Here is a 20,352-nt window from a genome sequence, read left to right as displayed (position 1 = left end):
GCTGTAGTCCCAGCTACTCAGCAGACTGAGGCAAGAGGATCACTTGAGCCAAGAAATGGAGGTTGCTGTGAGCTATGATGCCAGGGCACTCTATCCAGGGTGACAGAGTGAGACTCTGTCTCAAAGAAACAAACAACTTCAGTCCTAAAATGAGATTTTGTTCTGTGAGTAAATAGTTCTCAGGAGAAAAAAAAAGTGCTACTCCCTCTTCTGTGTTGTCCTTTTAGTGGTGAACAAAGCCGACTGGCCCGGCACCAACTCTGACACGAAGCACCCATGAGCCCAGGTGCCAGGCAATCGCCATGAGACTGACCGCCTCAATCTGCCCAGGACTGAAGGGCTGGGAAGTCCCTGGCAAACCGGGACAGCTGGTCACCTCAGCAGTCACCTCTCCATTCCTGACCAGACTTCCTCTCTCAGAAATGAAGATGCCTATTTACAATGACATAAATGGCACTGCGAGTTCAATGACTCGCTGCAAGATGGATTGTTCCCCACACTTCATGCTAGTGGTTATATTACCATTTTTACTACTGTGCAAGATTGTGCATATTTCTTGGGTTTGCCCCGCAAAATCTTCCCGTTGAAGACAGACTCAGATTTTCAGCATCTACGTCCCCCTCCCCCTACCATCCATCTGATATTCTTCCTGGGACGGCAAAGTAGGGCTGCTCCAAGATTTCCTGGTTAAATAGGAATGGGCCCCCACACACACACGGTATTACTTAACCTTCCTTAGCCCATTAAGGACTACAGCTCGGGTCCTCGTCAGCACCAGGACTGTTCAAATGCATCAGAGAGGGACAAGGACATCACGTTCGTATTTCATAGCCCTGAAAGAAGCAGCACCGGGACACCACGTGGAAAGATTCACAGCTGATGCCTTCTCGGATTCAAACCTCCACTCTACCTGTAAACCTGTGACCCTAGGGCAGTTACCAAAAGTCCCTCTGACCCTCAGTTCCCTCATCTGCAAAATGGGGGTGCATTCGACCTTCAACGTTGGGAATAAAAACTGATACCATGCCAAAACGCAGGCATCCACATGCCTGACGTAGAAACACTGAGCATGCTACGGTGCTCAGATTTCAGGCAAATAAAAACTTAAGTGTGTACACATTTGTTAAAACACACACAAACACATGCACACACACTTCTGAATGTCAAGACTGTGGACACACACACACAAATTGTTCCCATCACAAATGTTTTCTTTGTATAGAAACATATTATTTATTCAGTAAGAAACTTTTTTACCATCCAAATCAAATCAATTTTCTCCTCCCAAGCCGTTTAATCGAGGGCACACCACTGCAGCACGTTTTATTATTATCGTCATTATTGTCAACACTCAAGGCCACGTTTCCTCCTCTCACGTACAATATTGCCCAACAGACGTCCCCGAAAGGAGCCACAGCTCTGTGTCATTCGTAACCAAGATGGAAAACTGTCTTCCCATTTCTGCTTTCCAATGATTCAACTAAAACAAAGCTAATCAACCATGAAAACAGAAAGATGAAAATCAGCCCCAGTGTATGTCATGGCCATGATCATCAACACCTCCATGAAATGAGGGGAGAAAAGAGAGAAACATCTCAAACTTCTACTAATATGTAACTTTAAATTACTTTCAAAAAATTGTTTCTTTAAAAAGCATCCTATTGCCTTTCATGGTGTCAACACTAGGTGTCTTCCCAGGGCCACTCCTGGGCAAGCAGATGGCGCATGTGAAATGGAAAATGTTTGGAAACAGTACCCTCTCTTGGGCTCCTGGTGCACGTGTACAGGAGACTTTCTGATTTCCAATCTTGGCTCAGAGTTCAGAAAAAAGGGGGTTAGGGTTACATTCCGGAAAAAAGAAAATTGCTGCCTATTTGAGGGCACACCTGACTTTCAGTCCATTCAAGTGTTCACGGTTAGTCCTCAAGGCTCATGGAGAATTCAGTGCCCTGAAAACCTTCCTCCACGATCCTTCTCCTCCACAATCATCATCTTCTACTTTTTTGTTGTTGGTGGTGGTGGTGGTGGTTTATTGTGTCTGCGAACCAGTTATGTCATAAGTCCAAGGGCTCGTGGCTTCCCAAGGGAACAGCCACCTGTGGGTAAGTCCTGAATAACAAGCCTTTTTAGCAATCGCCTCCTAACTTCTAGAGCTGATGGCTGCGTCCCAGCATCCAGTGGCTGGAATCATGCCAGAAAAGCAAGGAGCCTGCAGGCCGGAGTGGACTGTCTCTGCAGCTCCAGCACATCCTCCACCCCACTTGAATGTCCCATAAAATATTCAAACAAATAAACTGGACGTGGCCGATTTATCTGTACAAAAAGGCTTTATAAAAATACTTCCCTGCATTTTAAAAAAAGAAAACAAAATGCATGTAAACATCGCCTCCACATGGCTGGAGCATCCTTGAGCCCGTCCACCTCAGCTTCCGCACGTTCTTCAGCTCTCCTTGCTCAGCTCTTCTCGGAGGTATCAATCTGCTTTCTTCTTCTCAACACAGTTCAGAGTCAGAGGCCGTCTTTGAGCATGAGCTTGTGGTTTGATCGGCAGAAATAGTATTATCAGGAGACTTATGATGTGTAAATAAAAGTACATGGACCTAGGAATAAGAACATAAAAATTGTATTTCAAACAAGGATGCAGAAAACGTCACCGTGGCTATGCTGAGTGTAGGTACTGTTTGTGGCAGAAGGAGACACATCTGCCCTCACGCTGGTCTTGATCCACTCTCTAGGTAACTCTCTGGTGGGTAAACAGGTGAGGGATGGACTGAAAACGCACAGCTGGGCAGAGCAAGCCAACCGGCACACCTCTGTCTAGACATGGCGTCTTCCCACTGACACTACAATAAGCAGACCCAGGATTAACCCCACAACAGCCAGAAACCCCCCTATTCAAAGCCTGAGGACTCACAAGAACAAATTCAAGCTTAACACAGTCATGTGCTACACAACGACACTTCGGTCAACAATGGACCACACATGACAGTGGTCCCATTAGATTATAATGAAACTGAAAAACTCCTGTTACCAGACAGCCATTATAATGTGCTAGCGCGATGCATTACTGACGTGTGTGTGGTGGTGCTGGCGTAAACAAACCCACTACGCTGCCAGTCACATAAAAGTGCCACACTCACAAATTACATGCAGTACATAATGCTTGATAATGATAACAAGCAACTAGGTCACTGGTTTGTTTACTCTATTATGTTTTATTGTCATTTCATATATATGTATGGAATGCTCTCTAAAACTATACATATACAGTTAATACAGTTAATGTTATTATATATGTATGTGTATATATATGTGTGTATATATATGTATGTGTATATATATAATAACATTAACTGTATTAACTGTAACATTCACTGTTTATGTATTTTATATATATAAACATCAACTGTAAGCAGCCTCAGGCAAACCCTTCAGGAGGTGTCAGAGGCCTTGTGATCACAGGAGATGACAACCCCTGGACACCTTCCAGGAGGACGAGCCGTAGAAGTGGAAATGGTAATACTGACGATCCTGACGTGGTATAGGCTGGGCTACTGTGTGTGTTTTGGTCTTAGTTTTTAACAAAAATGGGAAAGAATAAAAATACAACCTTTTAAAATAGGAAAAAAGCTTATAGAAAAAGGACATTAAAAAAGTATTTCTGTACAACTGTCCACTGTGTCATTTTAAAGCTGTTATTACAAAAAACTCAAAGTTAAGAAAAATTACAAAGTAAAAAAAGTTACAGTAAGCTATGGTTAATTTATTATTGAAGAAAAAAACTTTATAAACTTTTTATGCTGTCTAATTAAAAACATTTTGTATACATGAGATACATGAGAATTTGCTTTTCCAAATGATTTTATAAGAAGGTTTCTTTCATAATAAAGCTTAAACTTGTAGCCCAAGTGCACAGTGTTCACAAAGTCTGCAGTTGTCACGATGACGTCCCGGGCCCTTGCACTCCATCACCAACTCACCCCAAGCAACCTCAGTCCTGCAAGCTCCATCCATGGTAAGTTTTACACCATATTTTCACTGCAGCTTTTCTATGGTTAGATACACAAATCCCATGTGTGACAATCACCTTCGGCATCCAGTGCAGCAAGCAGCAGGCTGCACAGACTTGCAACCTAGGAGCCACAGGCCACACCGTTTAAGCCTAGGAGTACCGTGGGCTACACCACCTAAGTCTGTCCAAGTGCACTCCGTGACGTTCCAGCAATGACAAAACCACCTTACAGTGCATTTCTCAGAATGTGTCCCTGTCGTTAAGCAATGCATGACTGCGTTCTGTTCCCCAAACACAATTCAACTACAACTAACCCACATGCTCTCCTCAAGTATAACATGTTCTTCTTACGTATCTTATGAGTCAGATGGATCCTGATTTTGAAAAGCTACTCCAGTATCTTGTACCCTCAATGAATCCCCAGCAATTGAAAAAAAAAAAAAAAAACTAGTCCATAACCCTGCAGATTACTATCATCTAAACTAACAAGAAACAAGTTTTGTCTTTGGAGTTTGTGACCTTCTAGTGCAAAAGCCCGGTCTTCAGCAAAGTGTGCACAGTGAAGGTACCAAACAAATACACGCACTGTGCCTATCAACAAATGCAAGTGATTACCAACAGCTCACATTAGCACAACTATTCTTATTCATTTGGAAAGGTTAAACTTGCACTTTCTCCCATGGTTTTTGCAGATTAAAGGAAAATGTTAAGCGAGAATCATTCCCCAGCTTCTGTGCTCTGAGATCAGGCACATTAGGATCAGGTAACTCACAGACACCCTAAGTTTCTCCAGCTTTTCACAAGAGGAACGCTTCCCGACAATGTCTGCTGAATAGTCAAAAGCTCTAACAGAAGCAAACACATCGTCATGCATTTATTCTTTCAATAAACATTTACTACTTAGGCTATATGAAGCCTTAAACTAGGATCTACGAAAGGCATACGCTTCTACTCTTTCCCTTGGGGGTATGGAAACAAGTCCATGATTAACGGTTGTTTAACCAGCTGAGGGGCGAACAACCACAAGTGACCATATGATTTACCATCTAACCAAGACATTAGTGAGAGTGAGAAAGGGCTAAACACACTGGGATAACAGGCATAAACTGGGATTCTCACAGGCACCCACCCCAGTCACAGGTATTATAAGGCAAGCTTTCAAAGTCTGCATGCCAAAAATATAGCTTGTTTTTGAGCTTTGCCTTCATCTTCTTTATGCGGCCAAATCTACACTGGAGCAGTTGTGTTAAATTAAATGCAAATGCTTTGAAAAATCAAAGGAAAAAAGTTGTCAACCCCCTAATGAGATTTAGTAACTTCTAATATTTCATGTTTCTTTAAAATTTTAGGAATATTTCATCTTTCTGTTATGGAAAAACTCAATTTATTGAGCGTGCCAGGCCCTGACCTGGGTGCTCCAGACACAGAGATGAACAAGGCACAGTTCCTGCTTTCAAGCAATTCATTATCTATACAAGTTTCTACACAAACGCTACCGTTCTTTCACACTGAATTTGTGAAAGTGCTGTCTGATTAAAAACATTTTGCATATATGAGATATGTGAGAATTTGCTTTTCCAAACGACTTCATAAGAAGGGTTCGTTGATAATATATTTAAGTGCTCATTTACAACCTAAAGAAAAAAACTAGATGGAGGACTTTAAGGCTGAGCGCCGAAGCCACTCCAGACTGAACACTGATGAGGCCCAGGGACAAAGCCCAACTGAAAGTCCCATGTTCAGCACTGAGGACGGACTGAGAAGTGGGTGTGCACGGACTGTCGTTCACTGCCCATCACTGAAGTTCAGCCCAAAGTGAGGAACAGATCTGGAAGGCAACGAGCCTCACCTTCCCTAAAACACTGTGCAATTTTAATTTCTTTCACCAGATTCAGGGATTTTCTTCTGAAAACACTTTCTGAGGTGACATCAATCTATAAGAGCCACTGGCAACACGAGGCTATTAAAATTCAAATTAATGACAGGCGGGGTGGCTCACGCCTGTAATCCCAGAACTCTGAGAGACCAAGGAGGACAGATCACCTGAGTACACAGGTTTGAGACCAGCCTGAGCAAGTACGAGACCATCTCCAAAAAACAGCAGCTGGTGGGGGGTGGGGGTGGGGGTGGGGATGTGGGGATTGTGGCGGCACCTATAGTCCCAGCTACTCAGGAGGCTGAGACAAGAGAATCGCTTGAGCCCAAGAGTTTGAGGTTGCTATGAGCTCTGATGCCATGGCACTCTACTAAGGGCAACAAAGTGAGACTCTGTCTCAAAATAAATAAATGAATAAATAAATAAACAACAAAATTCAGTTCCTCCATCTTACTAGCCATATTTCAAAAGCCTAATGGCCATGCATGTGAGTGGCTGGTGTTTAGGGAGGCCATTTCTATCATTGTAGAAATTTCTATTGGACAGAGCAGCTGGACAGATATTTAAATCATATACTCAATCAGATTAACAAGATAAAATATTAGTTTAACTCACCTGAAATGGGCCAAAGTGGCAAGAACGTTAATTTTCTGTTTCATTCTAAACATATTTTTAAGAAGTATTCTAGATTATTTTTAAAAAGAAGTGAAAAGCTACTTGATGATTTGACTTTGCCCCTGAGTCCCCCTCTAAGCCTAGAAATTGGCATCCTTTAGTTGGTTACATGCATGTTATCAAAAATAAATCACCACTTCGTGTGATCGCCAAGTGGTAGTTTGCATCCAAAACAGCTTCTCTTCAAGAAAGGTTTCATAACTACTGATATTACCATTAAAGGAACTCTGAGGCTCATTTAGTTGCTGTGTGAGTTCTGTTAAATTCCTCACCCTCTCAGAGCCCCCACTTGCTCATGTGATGACCAGAGATCCGCATACCTACCTCTCTCTCCTCAGCTCAGCACTATCTACCATGGGTTCTGTGTTCTGCCCACATTCACATTTCTCTGGTTTTTGGTGTGCAGAGCTTCCTCCTGGTATACCACACAGGCTTTTCTACGCTTTTCTGAGCCAACAGCACTGCCCACAGTGCCCAGCCTCGCCCACTGCACATACACTGTGCTGGCTCCACTCCCACTGCACAGCCTGAAATGCCACTTCCTCCCAAAAGACACCCCTGCACACTAGGCTAAGTCAGATTCCTGTTATATGCTATGCTCTCATGAAGCCCTGTACCTGAGTACGATCTCAGCCCGTATTTATACATTTGTCAATTACCGCCTACCCCACCCCATCAAGCTATGCCCTCCATGGGAGCAGGTCTGAGCTTGCCATTCCATCCCCAGCGCCCAGCACCCTGATGACACTGAACTGAGTAAAGGCATTTCTGCTATAACAGCAATATTGTGAGCTTAGAAATACCAGGGCTGGTCGCAGGGAAAGCAGGATAGAAGCAGACAACTGAAAACCTGGGAGACTTCGTAGCCAGAGCGCTCACACACACAAAGTAGCACTCAGGGCAACAACCCAGACAGCTCAGTGGGACAGAAGGCTGCTGCGGGGGTTGGGGGTGGGGGACAGTTAGAAAGGCAAAAAGCAAAGAAAGAGGGCAAATGTGGGCTGTGGCTCTGACATAACAGGAACACAAGTAGCGCGAGGAGGTCATGGGACTGTCCTCAGGTGGGCAAAGGGAGAACAACCCTGTGAGAGCCAGAATGCCAGCCTGGGGGTGCCTCTCTCTAGGAGGCAGCCAGTGAAGGGTGCTCAATCCCAGCTTCTCCATATAGGACTCCCACAACTGTAGCAGCTGGCCTGAAGGCTTGCTTTGTTGTTTTTTTTTTGGGGGGGGGGGGCAAATATCGTAATTCTCTTCCCAGTCTTCCAGTGCCCATCACCTAGAAAAATTTGTATAAAAACCAGCCCAACTTCCATGTTATATTAACATAACTTATTACCGCCTATCTATATTACTAACTAGTATTTTGCACAAGACTGGAATTGAGGATGCTGATCCATGTATTGAGTAGTGAAAGTTTCTCCCACCCCTTCTCGACCAGTCCATCAACTATAGAGGTCCCCGGCTTACAAATAAGGTGTGTCTGTGCTATGTCTAAGTCATTGTTTTAAACCCTGGCAACTTCCAGAGTTAACTAGAGAAGCCTGTGCAGCCCCTGAAGTGACCCAAGTCAGCACTCACTGAGCACAGACCACATGCCAGATTCGGGCCTAGGCCCCCTGCTTGTTTGCTTATCGGTTCCAACATTCAGTCCTGACAGCAGTGCTTTGCAATGGATTCTGTTCTCGGCTCCACTTTACAGTTCAGAAAACACAGGGGTCACACAACCACTTCACAATAGTGGAGAAATTCAACTAAATACACAAGTGAAATAACAAGAGTAAAGACAGGTAAGAGTAAATGACAGGTTTGCAGTTGACTCGGAGTGTGGTGGTGTCCAGTGTGCGCTTCCCGCTCCTCCCTAAACTCCCCCCACCATGGGCAACCGGTGGCATAACCTACAATACACCTGCTGAATCACCATCTCTGAGCACAGAGGAGCCCTTCACAGACTACACTGGGGCCAATCCCTGCACCAGCAGTGCTGCAGCTCCTGCCCGTCTCTGACCTACTCTTAGAACGCCCTGTAGTCTCCAACGTGGCTTCCCCTCTAGGAAAAGGAGCCATGGGAAACAAATGCACCCTCTGAATTCTCAATCCCACCCGTTCCTTCAAAGTACACTGATATAAATGTCCCTATTTACATTATGAATTGCTTAAGAGGTTCTCGTCCACTTTGCTCTTACCTATTAGTATTTGGACATTACCACTAGGATAGCTGTTTCTTCTTTTTTTTTTTTTTTTGAGACAGAGCTTCAAGCTGTCATACTGTGTAGAGTGCCATGGCATCACAGCTCACAGCAACCTCCAACTCCTGGGCTTAAAAGATTCTCTTGCCTTGGCCTCCCAAGTAGCTGGGACTACAGGTGCCTGCCACAACATTCGGCTATTTTTTGGTTGTAGTTGTCATTGTTCTTTGGCAGGCCCAGGCTGGATTTGAACCCACTAGCTCTGGTGTACATGGCTGGCGCCTTAGCCACTTGAGTTACAGGCGCCGAGCCAAGCTACTTCTTCTTAGCGCTTCTGTGGACATTTTCCTTTCCTTTTCTTTTCTTTTAACTTTTATTTTTTTTATTAAATCATAGCTGTGTATATTAATGCAGTCATGGGGTACAATGTGCTGGTTTTATATACAATTTGAAATATTTTCATCAAACTGGTTAACATAGCCTTCACGGCATTTTCTTGGTTATTGTGTTAAGACATTTATATTTTACATTTAGTAAGTTTCACATGTACCCTTGTAAGATACACCGTAGGTATGGTCCCACCAATCACCTTCTCTCCACCTACCCTCGCCTTTCCCCTCCGTATCCCTCCCTTTCCCCATATTCTTAGATTATAATTGGGTTATAACTTTCATATGAAAGCTATAAATTAGTTTCATAGTAGAGCTCAGTACATTGGATACTTTTCCTTCCATTCTTGAAATACTTTGCTAAGAAGAATATGTTCCAGCTCCATCCATGTAAACATGAAAGAGGTAAAATCTCTGGTACAAATATCTTTGTTAAAATGTGATTTTTGGTCTTCTGGATATATACCTAGTAGAGGAATTGTAGGATTGAATGGCAGGTCTATTTTTAGTTCTGTAAGTGTTCTCCAAACATCTTTCCAAAAGGAATGTATTAGTTTGCATTCCCACCAGCAGTGTAGAAGTGTTCCCTTTTCTCCACATCCACACCAGCATCTCTGGTCTTGGGATTTTGTGATATGGGCTAATCTTACTGGAGTTAGATGATATCTCAAAGTAGTTTTGATTTGCATTTCTCTGATGATTAAGGATGATGAGCATTTTTTCATGTCTGTAGGCCATGCGCCTGTCTTCTTCAGAGAAGTTTCTCTTCAAGTCCCTTGCCCACCCTGAGATGAGATCACGTGCTTTTTTTCTTACTAATATGTTTGAGTTCTCTGTGGATTCTGGTTATTATACCTTTGTTGGAGACATAACCTGCAAATATCTTCTCCCATTCTGAGGGCTGTCTGTTTGCTTTACTTACTGTGTTCTTGGCTGTGCAGCTTTTTAGTTTGATCAGGTCCCAGTAGTGTATTTTTGATGCTGCTTCAATTGCCCAAGGGGGTCCTCCTCATAAAATATTCGCCCAGGCCAATTTCTCCAAGAGTTTTCCTTGTACTTTCTTCTAGTATTTTTATAGTTTCATGTCTTAAGTTTAAATCTTTAATCCAGTGAGTCTATCTTAGTTAATGGTGAAAGGTGTGGGTCCAGTTTCAGTCTTCTACAGGTTGCCAGCCAGTTCACCCAGCACCATTTGTTAAATAGGGAATCTTTTCCCCACTGAATGTTTTTAATTGGCTTGTCAAAGATCAAATAATGGTAAGTAGCTGGGTTCATCTCTTGGTTCTCTATTCTGTTCCAGACATCTACTTATCTGTTTTTGTGCCAGTATCATGCTGTTTTGATCACTATCGATTTGTAGTATCGTCTGAGGTCTAGTAGCATGATTCCTCCTGCTTTGTTTTTATTTCTAAGTAATGTTTGGCTATTTGAGGTTTTTTCTGATTCCATATGAAATGAAGTATTATTTTTTCGAGATCTTTAAAGTGTGACAGTAGAGCTTTAATAGGGATTGCATTAAAATTGTATATTGCTTTGGGTAGTATGGACATTTTAACAATGTTGATTCTTCCCAGCCATGAGCATGGTATGTTTTTCCATTTGTTAACATCTTCAGCTATTTCTTTTCTTAGAGTTTCATAGTTCTCTTTATAGAGATCTTTCACATCCTTTGTTCGGTAAACTCCCAAATATTTCACCTTCTTTGGCACTACTGTGAACGGAATAGAGTCCTTGACTTTTTTCAGCTTGACTACTGTTGGTATATATAAAGGCTACCAATTTATAAATGTTGATTTTGTAACCTGAGATGCTGCTGTATTCCTTGATCACTTCTAAGAGTTTTGTAGTAGAATCCCTGATGTTTTCCAGATATACAGTCATATCATCTGAGAAGAGTGAAAGTTTGATCTCTTCTGACCCTATATGGATACCCTTGATCACCTTTTCTTCCCTAATTGCAATGGCTAAAACTTCCATTACAATGTTAAAGAGCAGTGGAGACAATGGGCAGCCTTGCCTGGTTCCTGATCTGAGTGGAAATGATTTCTTTCTTTCTTTTTTCTTTTTTTAGATAAGGTCTCACTCTCACTCTGTGGCTCAGGCTACAGTGTAATGTAACAATGACATGTCTCACTGTAACCTTGACCGCCTGGGTTCAAGCGATCCTCCTGTCTCAGTCTCCTGAGTAGCTGAGACTACACATGCGCACTATCATGCCTGGCTAATGTTTTCATTGTTTTGCAGAGATCCAGCGGTGTGGGCGGGGGGTGGGGAAGAGTATCCCTACCTTGCCCTGGTTTGTCTCAAACTCCTGGCCTCAAGTAATTCTCCTGCCCAAGTTTCCCAAAATGTTGCAAAATGTTGGTATTATAGCCATGAGCTGCCCAGTTGCTATGGACATTTTCACATTTAAGTCCCAATCAGAAATCCTCAGGACTGCTTGCTTCAATGTGCCCCCCATGCCAAGCCTGGACAGCTTAATAGATGGCAACTGAGAACAATGCAAACTTACTTGTATAAATTGATGGTTGGTTCCACTGCCAACATAACAAAGGGCGCAACCGTGTAAGACACAGCCAGCTGAGTGACAGCCCAGGTGACCACATCATAAGCAACCTTGACAGCTTTTGAAGAAAGGAAGTAATGCCTGTAGTTGTTTCTCACCTGCAAGCCCAGAGGCAAAAATAGGGAAGGGGGCGTGGGGAATGGAAAACAAAACAACTGTTACTCCATGCACACAGGTAGTACATCCCAGCAACACAGACTGCAGTAAAGAACCACCATCTAGTTCTATTTTCAACTAAAAAGACCATTATGGCTCTTCTTGAGAAAAAAAAAAAAAATGTTCACAGTAGAAGAACAAACTACACAAAAGGAAAAAGAACTTTGTTTTCTTTTTTAATATCTCCTAAAGAAAAGTATCACTGGGGTGGCTCCTGTGGCTCTGTGGGTAGGGTGCCGGCCCCATATACCGAGGGTGGCGGCTTCAAACCCGACCCCAGTCAAACTGCAACCAAAAAATAGCCGGGCGTTGTGGCAGGCGCCTGTAGTCCCAGCTACTCGGGAGGCTGAGGCAAGAGAATCACCTAAGCCCAGGAGTTGGAGGTTGCTGTGAGCTGTGACGCCACAGCACTCTACCAAGGTGATAAAGTAAGACTCTGTCTCTAAAGAAAAAAAAAGAAAGAAAGAAAGAAAGAAAAAAGGAAAGTATCATTGAAGAACTTGGTCCAGAGCCTTCTAAGCCTCTTCCATTCATATATATCCACATTTATATTCTTAATGGCACCAATATATTTTCCAGCCTTTTTTATTTAGTTATACTGATCATGAACTTTCTCCATGTCAGTAAATATTAATCTCCAATATAATTTTTAAGTTAATTATGGAAAAGTTAGCTTCTCTTCCCATCTCCTGTTTTGCTATTATAAACAACTCTGTGATGTGTACCCTTGTAATAAATTTACGCCCTCTTTCCTACTTATTTCCTTTGGGTAATGATGATACAAATAATATTCCTATTAGTACTAATAATAGCAGTACCATTTATTGAGTGCTTACTGAGTGCCAAGCCTGTGTTAATGGATCATCTCTGTTGATTTTCCCAATAAGCTTATTGGGTAGGCATCATTATTCTCATTTTACAGGTATGGAAACCAAGACTTAGGTAAAGAGACGATTCTTTGAAATGGAAAATGCTAGGTCAAAGGATATACTGCTTTGTAGATATTTTGACAAATGTGCCTAGACTTGTCTGCAGAAAGACACCTAATTTCCACAACCCAGAATCAAAGGCAGAGCTGGAAGAGGCAGGATGGAGTTCAATGGCCAAGGCTGCCTAGCAAGCTAAAAACTCCATCTCCTACCTATTTGTGAAAAAATGTTTCCAGATGGTTCAAAAGAAAGGGTCTAAGGAAATGAAAGCCTTTATGACAGTTAAAGTCATAGAACTAAAGACATTTTAAGGAATAAGATTCTGGATATAGGGCGGTGCCTGTGGCTCAAAGGGGTAGGGCGCTGGCCCCATATGCTGGAGGTGGCGGATTCAAACCCAGCCCCGGCCAAAAACTGCAGGAAAAAAAAAAAAAGAAAAAAACAATGAAATAAAATGCTGAAACACACACACACAAAAAAAAATTATATTAATGCACAAAATTCTGACCTTTCTTTCTTATTTGTCCTGGCCACCTGTTCTTTGCTTTCCTTTTATAATCTGAAGTAGGTATATGAATCGGAGAAAAGAAAATATCTTTCCTGGTTTTTCTGTACAAATACACTCAATGTGCACTTCATTTTAAAAGTGTATTGATGAGTGTGAATAGCAATCAATTATCTACCTTGTGCACCTATATATTCCAAGAGACCTTTGTCTAACTAAAATAGAGACTCCTCAGGGGAGGAGCACTTGTTTGCTCATTGTGGTAGCCTAGCACCTAGAACACTGGCACGCAGCAGGGTTCCTGAAATAATCACAGAATAAATGAATCAAAAGGATAAGTGAACAGCCATGATGGGGCTGCTGAATTCACATCCAAAATGCAGTTCAACAAATGTCATTCAAAGCTCGTGGCATCTGAAATAAGGAAGGCCACAGTCATTATCAAAGAGTGGGATTAAATCAAATACAAACCTCTATTTGACAAGAAAAGCATTTTGAATTGCAATTACACCTATACATATACACCTCCTTCTCTGAGGACAGTCGTATTTTTTATTCCTTTATTACCTGGTTCTACAAGCAAACAGCAGGAACCATCAAGGACAAACTAACGATTCCTCAAGACCTAGAGAACCAATTTTATAAAATTCATAAAGAATTTCACAGAAGTTAATTAAGAGAGCTGGATCAGGCACGAGAACATACGAAGTCAGACAACTTCCTAACAGACACCTTTCTTCTGGCTGCTGTCGCACTGACGGCTCACAGACACTGGGAATTATTTCTAGGCTTAGGGCAATGAAATGAGAAATTCAGTGGAACACAAGCAAAGTGAAGCCGTATGAAGCCCACATTAATTAACAGCCATCGTCTTCCATAATTAGTATATGGTGTATGTTCATAGCCTTTAATGATGCAAACGTTTTCACCTCCTAAGGTACTCAATATTGCTCCTAAAATTCCTTTGGTTTTACAAGCACCCTCTGTAAATAACATGGAAATAAAATGGTTAACCATTTTTGTAATGACCACAAGTTCCTCTATACTGAAGTGTTTCTCTAATGGGAAGACTTCTGCATGCTGTTTGATTTTTCAGAATATCACTCCCACCTTCCATCCCTGCCCCCAACTCCTGCTAGGATTCTAAAGATGACAAACACACAAGCATCAGATTCTTCAGAGAAAGATCCCACATCCCCAGAAGCTTACCGCTCTAGCTGCTAATGTGACCAGGGTTCCAGTTAAGAAGGTAAAATAGTATCCAGGGTAGACACCGTGCCACAAAGCAGACAGGATGAAGGTGAGCACCGTGGGGTACCATGGAACCCGCTGATAGCACACGCTGTAAAAAGAGGAAAGAACAACCAGTAAAACTTACCAGAAACTTCTAGGCACAGCTGCTCATTTTGGGATCAGACAACACAGAAATCATTTGATCCATTTACTGATGTGATGACTGCCTGACCCTGTGCAGGGATGCAGTGTGAGGCAGGAAGCCTGAGCAGCTCTGGTTTCCGTGACCCTGTGCAGGGATGCAGTGTGAGCCAAGCAGCCTGAGCAGCTTTGGTTTCTGTGACCACTATCTGATGGGCAATTCCTGGCTCCTTCTGAGGAGATGTTATACATTTTTAACCTCCCTGGAATAAATGATCTGGACTGCACCACACTAAAGGTCTGAGTGATCACTTTTTACTCAGCACGAGTTCCTGCCACACAGAAGATTTCTCCACCAATGGCCTAATCTAGTTAGCGCAACTGGCCTTAAAAATTTTAGATTCAGGATCAGAGTCTTTAGGAACGAACATCCTCATTTAGTCAAAACCAATCAACCTTTCCAACCAAATCCCTATGCCATCTCACTTCTCAACGCTGCAACCCTTTTCATCTTTCTTGGCAATGACTCCAGCACAAAATCCAGGTGGCAGCTATGCGTACACACAACCTCTTCAGGTGTCCATCAGACACAATCCATGACTGTGCCTTACAGAGCGATAGTGTGAGAATCCAGAAAATGTCAGCAAATGCCCTGGACTTCTTGTGGGTTTTTGCTTGTTTATTAGAACAAAATGATAGGGGACTGCCCCCCAACTCAGCCTATGAATTGCCAATGATACTCAAAAGAAGCTACCGCCTGGTTTACTAAATGAGAAGATCAAATAAATAAAAAAAATAGAAATTCAAACAGTTAATACCAATGCAGCACTGTATAGGTAGTTCCAGCATAACTGATTAAAACCCAAACTAAGGATTATAGCTCCTTTTTCAGAGGAAGAAAAAGAATGCATTTGGGGAGACAAACAAGGGCTGAGGCGCCATTCGTAATGTTCCATTTTGAACTGAGGAGTAAGGACATGAGTATCTGCGTCTTACTCTTAGTACCTTTTTGTAGGATTGAAATATTTCATTTTTTTCTAAAATAATTAAAAAGCTTTTTTTTTTTATTTTGCATGTCTCATTTTAGAATACAAACTCCTAATGGAGACCAGGTGGCTCTTAGCACAGTGTGATTACTCAATAATCACACAAAAACTTATGTTAAGTTTTTACTTACAATAATTAATATTAATGAAATTGATAGAAATTAAGTAATAACAATAACGTCAAGGCCAAATTTCAAAAACCGCATGTCTGGGTCAATTTTTAGAAAATACTGCACTAAGCTTACTTTGGAGGAATTGATACGCATTCCATTTCTTCTGTTACCCCAGATTCAGACCCAGGAGAGATGCTACTTATCAGAAACAGTGGAATCTATCTTAAAGCTTTGTATTTTTATGCTCTCCCTGCTCTCAGTATGATAGGCATAATCACCAAGCAGGCTTCGCTGCTTTAAAGACAGCATATTATTAGTTCCGCAGCAAGAAATGTTTCTCATTTTGGAATATATAGGGAAACAAAAAGAGAACTATCAACAAAAATATAAACTTTAAAAGCATAAACATCTGAGGTACATAAAGCTTTTACTGCTAGGGATGAACATCAACTCTCTCCAAGGTCTAAGGTGTAGCCTCTGCTCTAGGTAAGAGGCAGCACAGCACAGTAGCCCGGATTCTAGTTATGAGAACAGACCATCGGAGCTTATATCTATCGCTCATTAGCTGTGTGACTTTGCACAAGGTGCATAACCTCTCTGTGTCTCACTTTCCTCTCTGTAAAATGGGGATAACTACCAGCGTCTCATGAGACTGACGAAGGACTAAATGAGTGCCCAGTACACAGTAATGGCAGCATTAAGTGATACAATGAATGTGCTACATTACAACTTTCTCAAATCACTGTATTTTTACTTTTCATTTACAGAGAATAGATGTTAATTCAAAACAAGAGTGTTAGGGGACATTGCTGCTGGCAGGCTACTGTTATTCATCTACTGACTCCCCTCTAAACAGCCCACGGCCATGAGTAATGAGGTTGGTTTTATTTTTCTTACCACTTTAGCCAAGTAGCTGTCTGAATATTCCAGTTTTGTAAGTACATTTTGAAACTTGTAGCAGTCTAGAAAGAAAATAACACCTATCATTAGCTTTAAAAATACTCCAAGTAATGGAATGTTCTCCCCAGAATTTCCCTGGTAGCAGATCAGATGTAGCATTTCAACAGTGACTATTCCCAGTTAAGAGTAAATCAGCTGTTCCATCTCACCATAAAACTGCCTGGTGCTTCTAAGCTTTACTTTACAACTAAAGCTTGCCTTGCAAAGTCTTGTTTGTTCTCAAAATTTATTTTCAAATTATAGGAAAACCAAAGGACCGTCTTGTGGGCTTCCTTTCACGCCGGTTAAAAATTTAAAGTCATCTGAATTTGAAAACTAAATACTCTAAAAGGAGGATTTACCACAGGAAAAATTTAATCCTGTGAACTTAGCGCCTTTATGAGGACAGCTTAAGTTTAACTGTCATCTTTTCGCTAGGTGGCCATCTACAAACTAGGTCAGTTGTGCAGTTAACTCTATAAATAGCTACCCAGGTTCAAAGGCTTCCAATTGTGTCTGGGATAGTAAGAGATTTTATGCACGGAGGGATCATAATACAGAAATGAAAACAAAGAAATCTCACCCAACTGGCAAAGAGGTAAGTAAATCAACCACTGGGGAAGATACACCTCAAAGTCAACCGGGTTTTCTCATTTTTTTTTAAAAAAAGGTCTTAACAAAAGCTGGTGGCAAAAATGCATGAAACGAGCGTACAAGGACCAAAATTCCTAAAGAAGGCAGAAAATCTCAGTGTCACTTTTTTTCTGTTGAAGTTTCTTCACACATAAGAAAATCTTATATAGGCCATACATTGGTCTACCGTCACAGGCTTGCAAGGGAGGGAGAAGGGTGGGAAGGAGGGAAGAAGAGGGAGGCGGGGAGATGAATGACAGACGGGTGATAGACTAATTTCTTGATGGGGAGCTTTTTTTTCACAATCCTAAAGAGTACTTTTTTATCCATTTCTTCTATAGCTAATAAAATGCTATAAACTCCGCCTCATGGTACCTTAAATAAAGCACACTTTCTTTGTTTTTCATTAGCTTCATGCCCTGTATCAAAATTCAATAAAAATATAAACTTTCGCCTGGTTTTCTTTTATAATAAATATATACCTTAGTAATTTAGCCCTTTGCCCTGAACATACACCCACCCACAGTGAAAGGTGTCTGTTTTTTAGTGCGTAGCAAGGGTGGACTAGTAGGTACCCACCCTAGAGGACATTCACCTACAGCACTCCATGGCAGCCAGAAGTGGCCCACGAGTTTGGAGGGAGAGAAGAATTTCAGTGAGAAAAGGAGTAAAGTCAACACACTCCGACTCTCTCCGACGTCATCTACACAGGAAAGCTTGCAGATTATTTACATTGCTTTTAACAAATATGGAAAGGTTACTCTGAAAGCTGGATCTTGTCCCTTTCTGATGTGGTTCATCAGGAGGGGGCAACTGCTTCTTGTATCGCAGGAGACAACTAACAGGAAAAGCATTAATTGTTCATTTAGAATTGATGTTGAACCTTAGCCGTGTCCTAACCACACCTGCCAAGGCTTTCCACCCACAGGAGCCCCCAGATCTTCTAGAATATACAAAAATGGACCCTCAATTAAAATTAACATTTGTTGGATTTGACTGAGCTGAGTAACTAAATGATGTGATGAGTTTAAGTTGAATGGAGGATGCAATTTACATAGATAGATAACACAAATAACAAGGTCCTAGGGCTTCTTTCTACTCTTCCTGCTTATTTGCCTTTCAAGTGGCAAGGCCTCAACGGTAAAAACAGAAGTGAAAATACAATCCTCCCTATAAATTGCACCTTACTCTGGTGAAATGCCCATCACTTTCCCTCTTGAGGCATCCAAATATAAAATACCTTGGGCAAAAGGTGGAGGCTGTCTCTTTGGCTCCTTCTGGCTTAGTTTCCACCAAATGTGGGTGACAGGTAGTCAGTCCCAGGTAGCCCTGGCTTCTTCCTCCACAAGCACAGCTCCCTCTGCCCAAGCTCCCCAGTGGAGCACCTGTCTGCCCTATGGCGTGTGGAAAACCAAAACCAACGGCAAACATGAAACACCTGGCATTTCTTCCTCTTTTTCTTTTTGAAACAGGGTCTCTGGCTCTGCTGCTCAGGCTACAGTGCAGTGGCATCTTCATAGCTCACTACAACCTCAACATCCTGGGCTCGTGCATTCCTCCTGCCTCAGCTTCCCAGATAGCCACCACACCCAGCTAATTTTTTCTGTTTTCTGTAGAGAAGGGATCTCACTCTTGCTCAGGGTGGTCTTGAATGCCTGCCTCAAGCAATCCTCCTGCCTCGGCCTCCCAAAGTACTAGGATCGCAACTAAGCCCAGCTGGAAACGACATTTCTGTAGGCTGAGAATAATGCCCTCCCTCCTGTTCAGCGGGGAAGAAGAAAGGGCCTGGGGTACGGTGCTTGAAGTAGTGAGTGTGCCAATATGCTCCATGGTTCCTGTGCCCAGTTTGACGGCCACATTACCACTCTTTCACCTGAACACCGACTCTATCAAGGAGAACTTTTAAAAGCTGCATTAACCAGGGTGGCCTTACCTCAATATCTGTCATAGGGAAAGACGTCACAGTAATCGTCATACAGAAGGAAGTACTTGATGAATTACTGGATTCGAGCACAGTGACTCGCTTATTCAAAACAACCAAAAACAACAGCTATGTGATGACAGAGGGCACACTATGAGACAGCTAATTGGAAATACAAGTAAGGCTATGAGATTCCTGTGGACGGGACATGTGAAAGAAGCACTGACATCTCTCAGGCCTACACACAGAATGCTGACATGAGGCCTCTTGGCTGTTGAATGATTTTAATCAGTATAGATGAGGAACAAGACCCTGAGGTGTACGAGTGTGGTCCTGCGGGCTATGCCTGTGGGTTTAAAGCCACTGCAACAGGAGTCAGACAAACTAATCAACCAGTTTCCTTTAAAAAAAAAAAAAAAAAGTGAAGAAAACATCAAATTGGACATTTGAACAGACATTGGATCCTGCAAACTGTCTACTATCAATTGATTTCAAACCTTCAGAAATAGAAGTTATAGCTGAAAAACCCTAAATTTAGGATTCTTACAGAAGCAGAGACTGATGCTCATCTTGTTGATTTGGCAGAGAGAATAAACATAGTGATCAGTTTACCAAATCCATGATGCCATCTGCTGGCATGTTTGGCAACAACAAACCTCTCCCACGCCCCCTACCCCTGTATAAATAAAAACAATCCCTTTGTGGGGGTGGAGGGGAGGGTCTAACACTTGGCAATCCTGTCCACTAACATGCCTGAGCACTAACAATATGAAGAAAAACATGGCCCCAAAGAGACCACCTCTGATAATGAAGACATCAAGAATTGTAGTCTAAGAACAAAGATAGGGAAGAGGAAAACTATACTATTCTAGTGGCTTAAAAATTGTGCCCCATGACAATTCTTCTTACAAATGAGTGGATTATAAATGTTTCCAAAGGAACCACAGAAGATGCTCGTAATACTTAAATCTAAATATGGAGCTTCCCATCGGTGTTCTTGACTAAAGTAGGTAGAGCGTGAACAAGAGAAAA

General features: G+C 42.1%; 1 protein-coding gene and 1 pseudogene across 4 annotated transcripts in view; one reads left to right on the top strand and one right to left on the bottom strand.

Moving 5' to 3' along the window:
- Nucleotides 1–1,214: 1,214 nt before the first annotated feature.
- Nucleotides 1,215–20,352, bottom strand: part of MBOAT1 (membrane bound O-acyltransferase domain containing 1) — a 98,675-nt gene continuing 79,537 nt past the window's right edge. For 2 of the 4 annotated variants that reach the window (XM_053603453.1, XM_053603456.1), the window contains exons 10-13: nucleotides 16,725–16,789; nucleotides 14,504–14,636; nucleotides 11,651–11,802; nucleotides 1,215–2,600 (exon numbers count right to left, since the gene is read on the bottom strand). In XM_053603453.1, the coding sequence (XP_053459428.1) occupies nucleotides 2,474–2,600; nucleotides 11,651–11,802; nucleotides 14,504–14,636; nucleotides 16,725–16,789 (477 nt within the window). In that variant the 3' untranslated portion in view covers nucleotides 1,215–2,473. The other 2 variants (XM_053603455.1, XM_053603454.1) reach the window with 2 other exon arrangements.
- Nucleotides 19,221–19,943, top strand: LOC128593789 (proteasome subunit alpha type-6-like; annotated as a pseudogene).

The sequence above is a fragment of the Nycticebus coucang genome, chromosome 9 (assembly GCF_027406575.1).
Source record: "Nycticebus coucang isolate mNycCou1 chromosome 9, mNycCou1.pri, whole genome shotgun sequence".
In the NCBI taxonomy this organism is placed as follows: domain Eukaryota; kingdom Metazoa; phylum Chordata; class Mammalia; order Primates; family Lorisidae; genus Nycticebus; species Nycticebus coucang.
Note: the sequence above shows the minus strand (reverse complement) of the source record. Positions and strands in the feature narration are given on the sequence as shown.